This window comes from Marmota monax, unplaced genomic scaffold (assembly GCF_021218885.2).
Source record: "Marmota monax isolate L192 unplaced genomic scaffold, Marmota_monax_Labrador192_F-V1.1 WCK01_AAM20220418_F8-fsc00038, whole genome shotgun sequence".
Classification (NCBI taxonomy): Eukaryota; Metazoa; Chordata; class Mammalia; order Rodentia; family Sciuridae; genus Marmota; species Marmota monax.
Window position 1 is genome coordinate 2,820,867 of NW_026692498.1, and position 8,092 is coordinate 2,828,958.

Genomic DNA, 8,092 nt, shown 5'->3' on the forward strand with positions numbered 1-8,092 from the left:
AGTTGTTACATACTGAAGTTTTTCTATGAGATTTTACACACACACACACACACACACACACACAGAGCTATACTGGAGATGGAACCTAGGCCTCACACATGCTAGGCAAGCGCTCTATCACTGAGCACAACCCCAGCCCCATGACATACTTTTGGTAATGGTCCCTGTGAGCATCTTTGTGTAATAGGCTCTCCACCACAGTTATTCTTAATTTATACGGCAATAACAGAATTGCTGTGGTAGTATTTCTGGGTCAGAGTATGAAGGGATCCTGACTCCGCCAAGCTGCCTACACACTGACACCACTTACACTCGGGCCACCATGCCTAACATGCACCCAGCGGCCCCCTCCCTCAATTACACTAACTGCCAAAGGGAGCCTGCTGTCCTGGAAGCACCGACCACTGCCTTTTTCATGAACAGACGCCTCTTCGCTAACCCAGCAATGCTGCCCAGTAAGGCCACGCCTTCCATTTCCAACAGGCGTGGACCAGGGAAGGGCTGCTGTTCCAGGCACTTCAAGCGTTCTACACTCACATCAGCTCTACCAAGGAGGGACCCCCTCAGTTTAAGTGAGGAAGCCGAGGCTGGAAAAGACAAAAGGCCTAGCCCAAGGTCACAGGCTGGCACGATGTGGATCTAGGACTCCAAACTAGATCCTTCCATCCCTCCCTACGAATGCTAAACAATTCACCTGGGCTACAATTGGCTAACCTAACCAATTCACATTTGAGCTTCAATCAGGGTCAGTCGGATTCCTGCTGTTCTGCTAAGAACTTCCCAAGAAGTTCACTGTGTCTAGAAAGGTGAGAACATTCCTTTTCTACCCTGTTCACCAGCTAGTACCAGGATGCGTGCCCAAGAGGTACACAGGATACACAGACACTCCAGCAGACACGGGAAGGCCCCCCTCCAGCCTGTCAGACTCCACCAACTCGCACCTTTACCATTGTACTTGGCAACATCATGAAAAGGCTTGCAAAGCCTGACACGCTTCCCTCTCAACAGCAACAAAGTGCCACATCAAGGACAGAAAAACAGGCCAATGCACTTAAACGATGGAAAGGAAAATAATTCTGAATGACTAAAAACCAACAAACTGACCCAGAACTCGAGGCCTAGGACAAAGCAGACCCAAGGAGCGAGCAGTGTGGCTCTGCGTCCCCTCCCTCCCTCCCCACTCCCCAGCTGCAGCCTTCCTCTACACTCAGCTGCAGCAATCACGGGCGAGAGGCGGCACCCCGGGCCCTGGGCCTCTGCCTCTGCATTTATGCCCCCCCCCACACACACGGACTGTTTCACCCGCTGTCTGCTGTGGGACCACCAAATCAAGTGACTAAACACTGCTCCCTTGACATAGGAGGACAATGACATTTATAAAGAAGCTGGACTTCACTTCGGTTTCATCACCAGGAATTATTTTGTTATAACCATTCCACATTCGGTACCAATTTCAAAACATCATATTTATTTGCCAATCAAAAAGAAAATAAAGCAATCAAGTTAGATTGCGGAAGGGACAGCAGGCAGAACAGATTTTCAAAAGAATGCGGCTGTTCCCTCCCAGGGCCAACAGTCTGCTTTTACGGATCAAAACACCACAGTGATCTTTTTTTACTCAGCCGTACCCCCTCCTGCAACACTACTACTTATGAATTAATTTCCTTTTATCTCAACATAAAGTTTTCACAGGAAAACATTTGAACTTTTACAGAAAACTATACAACACTGAACTGTAATTTTTACCTGAAAACAGTCGATAGCCAGAATAACAATGTAATTTCACATTGGGTTCCTTTGAAAGACAAAGGCATGAGCCTTAGAGTGTGGTCACACTTCACAAAACCTCAGTCTGAACAGTTACTACCTATCACCAAAGAGATTCAAAGGTTCCCAGTGCCTGCCCGCTAGATAACTAACTGATCAATCAGCAACAGTGGTTAAATTAACCCTAGAGCATGAAGTGGCGCAGGTGAAGCTGAGGGTGGCAGGCCACCTACTGATCCTGGAGAGTGTGACCAGCCTTGGTTCAGGTCCAACTCTCCAAGAGCACTGGCTCATACTGTAGCTTAGGACTATGTTGGAGGGACAGAGGAACCATCCATGCCAAGAAAGAATCAGGACCCCCCACAGGACATCCCAACACCTACCTACAAGCCTGGTCAGTGCGTGAGCCCCAGCAGTCCAGATCTCATTTCATTGCCCCGGTCCACAGCTCCTTTCCCAAGCCATCACCATTCCCTAGCATCTTAAGTCAACCAGGTTGTTAGTTAAATATGTCAGCAGACAAGTTAACAAGTAATTAAACAGCCAGGTAATCTGTGTAAATTTCCAAACTATGGGAGAATGCAAACCAATATACCCTTCATTAACAAAATGGGGGAGGGAGAGTCAGATCCTAACGCACACAGGTGCTCTTGAAATTATGCTGAAACTAAATCCAACTGCATTTAATTATCTAATTTATACATACCTCCCTTATCTTCTGACACACATATGTGGTAGTGAATAATAAGATAATTTTTTTTTTCAATTCACAGATACAGCTGAGCAAGGTGGCACATGCCTGTAATCTCAGCTACTCAGGAGCATCACAAGTTCCAGATCATCTGGGCAACTAAGAAGTCTGTCCCAGAATAAAAAATAATAATGCTGGGGGTGTAACTGGTGGTAGAGCACTTGTCTAGCATTATGGTGCCCTGGGTTCAATCCCCAGTACTGCAAAGTCAACCAACCAACCAGACACACGTTACAGGTAAACCAAGACTGGCAAGTAGGGTATTGTTGAAGCTAAGTGATGGGTATAGGATCACTATTGTTCTTGAAAAGGATGAAACTTTTTATTATAGTGTTAGAAATAATGACTAAGCAGTACATTTGTCATCCCATCAAAGAACAAATTCCATGAAGGCAGGGACACTATCCTGCTCAATGCAGTAGTTCCAGGGCCCAGCACAGGATCTGGCATGAGATGGCCAGGAAATTGCTGTCTAATAAATCCACTGCTGTTAAGTGACAGCTGCCTATTACCAGCATACAGCATGGCACCAGAGACCCCATTCAAACTTCAGCCTGTCCCAAGCACCTTTCTCAGGACACAGAACAGACATTCCCGTGGTCATACCTGCTTACAAGATCTACTGAAATAACCACCAAACACTCCACTTTTACTGAGGCATGGTCTTCCGTGCTACACTCCTTTTTCTATGTGTTTCTTGGCAATTCATGAGAATCTGATGTTCAAAAGTTTTCTCAATCCAGTACTTAAAAGATCTTGGCATTCTTGTCAGTAAGCCATTTCCTCTCCATCCTATTTCAAATTACAACCACCCAAGACTCCACTCTTATCTTTTTCTCAAAAGCACCTCCAACCATGTAACTTGCTTGTCTGTCTCCCACTGCAGACATGAGAGCAGGGTCTTAGATCCTGTGTTATTCAGTGGAGACCCCAATACCTAGAACTGTGCTTGGTACTCATGAGAAAACAAATACATAAGAAGACACAGCCAGGCGCAGTGGTGCACACCTGTAATCCCAGAGGCTTGGAAGGCTGAGACAGGAGGATCCAGAGTTCAAAGACAGCCCCAGCAACTGCAAGGTGCTAAGAAACTCAATGAGACCCCGTCTCTAAATAAAGTACAAAATAGGGGTGGGGATATGGCTCAGTGGTTGAGTGCTCCTCAGTTCAATCCTTGGCACCAAAAAAAAAAAAAAAAAGTAGATACAAATCACTGAAAGCCACCTCAGAATAACTGAGTAAACAAGTACTAACGTAAGTATATACTTATAAAACTTGAACAGAAGGTACAGAACTATCTTTCTCCTGCAACTATTAAACAGAAACTATCTCACCTTGTTTTTGAATAGGCTTTTCTTTTCCCTCTGGACATGGGAGGAAAGCACATTTGAAGAGGTGGCAGAGTACATTTTACACAGATTAAGAATTTAAGGCTACATAGAGCAGTCAAGATGAAGAGTAAAATTCACAGTGATTTTTTTGTAGTTACAATAGTACAAAGCTGTAATGTCCCTCCTTTTACTAAACACTCAAAAAATTTAAAATTTAACTACAGACAGAGCAAAAGCAACAGGACTTTCCCTGAAGCAGGCAGGGTAGAAAACAACTGTCAGGTGAGAACAAATCTATGCCATCCCAAACTTTTTCTTAAAAACGTCCTAACAGGTCTGGGGTTAGTGGTAGAGCGCTTGCTTAAATTGTGAGGCACTGGGTTTGAGCCTCAGCACCACATACACAAAAATTTCTCCACTAGCTACCCATCAATAAGGGTCTCCCACTTATTACATATGCCCCCCAAAGACAAACCCCCTGACTCATTCAGGGAGGCTCCCAATTTGCTAACAATCATGAGGCCCATGCAAAGTAAGCAGAGACCGGAAGAGAACAGTTTCCTGCCATTCCACATCAGCTACTTCCTATCACTGCAGTGGTACAAGAGTCAAACTAAGATGGGCCTTCTATTCTGGGTGCCTAAAACACACTTGTCTTAAACAAAAAGCAAGGATTCCTTGGCTAGCAAACTCTCAGCAAGCTCAAGGTCCTAACTGGAATGACTGGATCCCAGCAACACCCAATCTTCCCACTTCACATAGCTGATGATCCGAGGCCATAGGGAGTGTAGTCCTGAGGACTGAATGAGGGGCACTTTACCACTGAGCTACACCTCCAGCCTTTGGTTTTGTTTAAAGACAGGGTCTCACTAAATTGCCCAGACCAGTCTCAAACTTGTGATCCTCCTGCCTCAGCTTCCAGAGTCACTGGGACTACAGGCCTGCTGCATGTGCCACCAAGCCTGCCGGCCTTGGAATTCTTTGGCAAAATTTTTGGAAGCACAACATAAACTTATCAAAACAGGTTTTAAATTGCAAACAACCAAAAAAAAAACAAGCCCCTCTGAACTCCACTGTGCTCACACATTCATATTTGAGATTACCTCCTCCTAATGCTAGACCATCAACTGCTCAAAAGAAGATGTAAGATTTCAATCCTAGGCTACTAAAAATAAAAACCCTGGTAAGCTAATGGATTTTTTCCCCCTTGGAGTAAAGGCTCTCGCTATGTTGCCCAGGCAGATCTCAAACTTGTGGGCTCAAGCTATCCTCCCACCTCAGCCTCCTGAGTAGCTGAGGACACAGGCATGCACCACCATGTCCAGCTTAGTGGAAATAAAGTTTGGGATTCACCTACAAACTCAGACTGTAAAGTGGCAAACAATCCCATCTCAAAGAACTTAAGTCTCTATAGAAGTATGAAATGCTTCACACAGGTAAACTCCTCTAGCTCACTGTCTAACTGGCCAAGTCACAAAGCCATGATGTCTTGTAAGGTGGGAGGGAAACATCTCAGAACCTACGTATTCTTAACCAACAAGTCAACCTACACAAGTATGGAACGGAAGAGTGTCACTAGAAATGGGGAAGAGCAAGAGAAGTGGGACAGAAAAATATTAAGAGGGATTTTTAGGGAGTGGGAAGGGTGCTGGGGGTGGGAGAGAGTAGATCAGTGGATGTGCAGAATGAATGCACAATGGATGGATGTATAGAAGTATCACAGGGAATACACCAATCTGTACAACGTGCAGTGACTGTAACAAAATAAGTAAAACGTATGCATTCTTTCTTAGAATTCAGTTGACCAAGTTTATCAAACCTGAAAATGATAAAACTGGCTACTGTTAAGAATTCGGCCAATTCCTCCAATTACTATTCCACATTCTTTCTGAAAAATACAGGATTCTAATACAACAAAATGAAAAAAACTGGTTTTTAGATGCAATGATATATGGACACAGACAACAGCAGACATTCTGAACCAATGACACTGCTCAGACTGGGGAAAAAACAGACTGCCTAATAAGTTATCTGAGACAGCAGTAAAGCGTGCATAAAATCACACGGTGAGTAGAGGCCTTGAAATTCAGGCGAAAGTGTCCCTGTGGAAATTTGGGAAGGTTATAATTCTTATACCTACCTAATCTATAGATTGATCTCTCTCATAAACAATTATCTTTACAACAGCTTTGCGGACCAAAAATCTGCAGGCTTGGCCCCCCCCACCCCCCAGCACTATGTCGGATTCTGGACTTCCAGATTAGGGAAGCTCTTCTGGCAAATCCGTGCAAATATTCCAAAATCGGAAAAACTCCAAGACCCGCAGCAACACCTCTGGCCCCAGCGTTTCAGGTAGGGGGCACTCGCAAACCGTGACGCGGCGGGTTCACCGGGCCAGGCGACCCGGCCGCCCCAGCACAGCCGCTGCAGGAGGCCGGGCTCCGCGCGCGCTCGGGCCGCCGCGGCAGCGCACGCACCCGGCCACGGGAGCCGCCGGGCAGGCGCAGAGGTGGGGCCGCCGCTCGCGCCGCCCGGCCCGGACCCACGGACGGCTCGGGCGGCCAGAGCGCGCCCCGCCCCGGCCCCGGCCCGCCGCCCGGCCCCGGAAGCCCAGCCCCGCGCCGCCCGAGCCTGCGCGGCGCCGGCGGGGGGCGCGGGCCGCACGTGCGCGCGGGCGGCGGCCGCGGCGCGAACAAAGCGCGGCTGACCTTCACCGGGCGGGGCGGCGGGCGCCGCGGGGAGGAGCGCGGGACGCCGTCCGCCCCGCCGCCGCCCGCCCTCCGCCCGTCGCCCCGAGCTCCGCCGCCACCCCGACCTCCCGGCCGCCCGGCCGCCCGCCGTTACCCGCAGACGCCGCGCGCCCGCACCTCGCGCCTCCTGCGGCAGTGGCGGCCGTGCCTTCGCTCGCTCCGGGCTGCGCCGCCGTGGCCGCCAACAACGCCGCCTCCGGTTGGCCGCGCCGCCTGGCTCCGCCCTCAGCGAGCAAGGCGGGCTACGATTGGGCGAACGCAGCGCAAGTCAACTGGGCCTCGGCGCCGCGCGCGGGGACCAATCAGGGGGTGATGAGAGGCAGGGGCTCCGCGCAGCGCTCAGGCCCGCGAGCCGTATGCAAATCGGGTGTGTGACGTCGGGTAGCCCCGCGTCCTGTGCGCTCTCCCGCCGCCACTCAGCACGTGGCGGCTGGCGGCCGCGCGGCTGTAGGCTGTTTTCCAGCTCAGCCGCAGCAGCGTCCGCGCCCAAGTGCGTGGCGATGCTCGGCTGTGTCCCCAGGTCTGTAATACTTCCCTAGCGGCTCTTCAAAACTTCCATTTCTCCTGGCGCGATGGCGCACGCTTGTCAACCCAGCGGTTCCGGAGGCTGAGGCAGGAGGAACGAAAGTTTGAGGCCAGTCTCACCAACTTAACGAGACCCTGTCTCAAAAAATAAAAAGGACTGGGGATGTGTCCCAGTGATTAAGCGCCCCTGGTTTCAATCCCTGGTAACAAAACAAAACTTCCCTTTTCTTTGGGTGATGGTGCTTCTGAAACTACACACGTACACACACATAAATCCTACCCCCCGCACCGGGTTTTCACTGTGCTAACGAGTTTATAGTGGAGGACGGGGAGATTTTAAAACCATCTGCAGACTCCTGGCAGAGGGGTGAAGGGCACGGGTTGCTGCAAAGCCCCTCGGGGCCGGAAAAGCAAGGCGAGCCCCCTGCAGGAGCTGGGTGTCCACCCGGGCCTGGGCCTGAGTGCCACCTGGATTCCTTAGTGCGCCTTAACTGCCGTCCCACTTTTCCATAATGACCATGCAGTGCTCTTGTCGACAGCGGGAAAGGAAGCACAGACCGACCACGAAGGAAAAGAACCTGGAGCCTGCTCCAGTGTGTCTCCCCTACTCCACGGTCTCAGGTGCACCTGCCTTCATTGGTTCTGGCCCTGCCTGGATGTGGGGGTTGGTGTGGGAGGCACCAGGTGGGGGAGCCTCCCAGCTGAACCCTTGGGAGGCCTGATGGAGGCGGGATGGGTGGTGGGGGTGGTGGGGGTGGTGGTTCTTTCCCCAGCGTCACTTCTGTGATGTGGTCACTGGTTTCCTCTGGCCACCACAAGAAAGTACCACAAACTGGGTGAATGAAACAGGCATGTCAGACCTCTGGTTCTGGAGGTCAGGAAGCTGAAATCAAGGTGTGACGCAGCTGTGCTCCCACGGGGACACTGGGTGAGGGACCTTCCTTGCCCCCTGGAAACTCCTGGTGGCT

At 50.1% G+C, this 8,092-nt stretch overlaps 2 protein-coding genes across 9 annotated transcripts in view; one reads left to right on the top strand and one right to left on the bottom strand.

Moving 5' to 3' along the window:
* The window catches only part of Nap1l4 (nucleosome assembly protein 1 like 4), a 32,395-nt gene extending 25,597 nt beyond the window's left edge, over positions 1 to 6,798 (bottom strand). For 2 of the 8 annotated variants that reach the window (XM_046444886.2, XM_046444892.2), the window contains exon 1: positions 6,717 to 6,781. The gene's annotated coding sequence lies outside the window, so the exon portion shown is untranslated. Of the gene's footprint in view, positions 1 to 6,693 lie in introns of all 8 variants that reach the window. The other 6 variants (XM_046444883.1, XM_046444887.2, XM_046444889.2 and 3 more) reach the window with 6 other exon arrangements.
* LOC124092682 (proline-rich protein 2-like) lies at positions 4,366 to 6,912 on the top strand. Its single transcript, XM_046444496.1, has 2 exons — positions 4,366 to 4,381; positions 6,248 to 6,912. The coding sequence occupies exons 1-2, from the start codon at positions 4,366 to 4,368 to the stop codon at positions 6,910 to 6,912; spliced, it is 681 nt and encodes a 226-aa protein (XP_046300452.1).
* Positions 6,913 to 8,092: the final 1,180 nt, after the last annotated feature.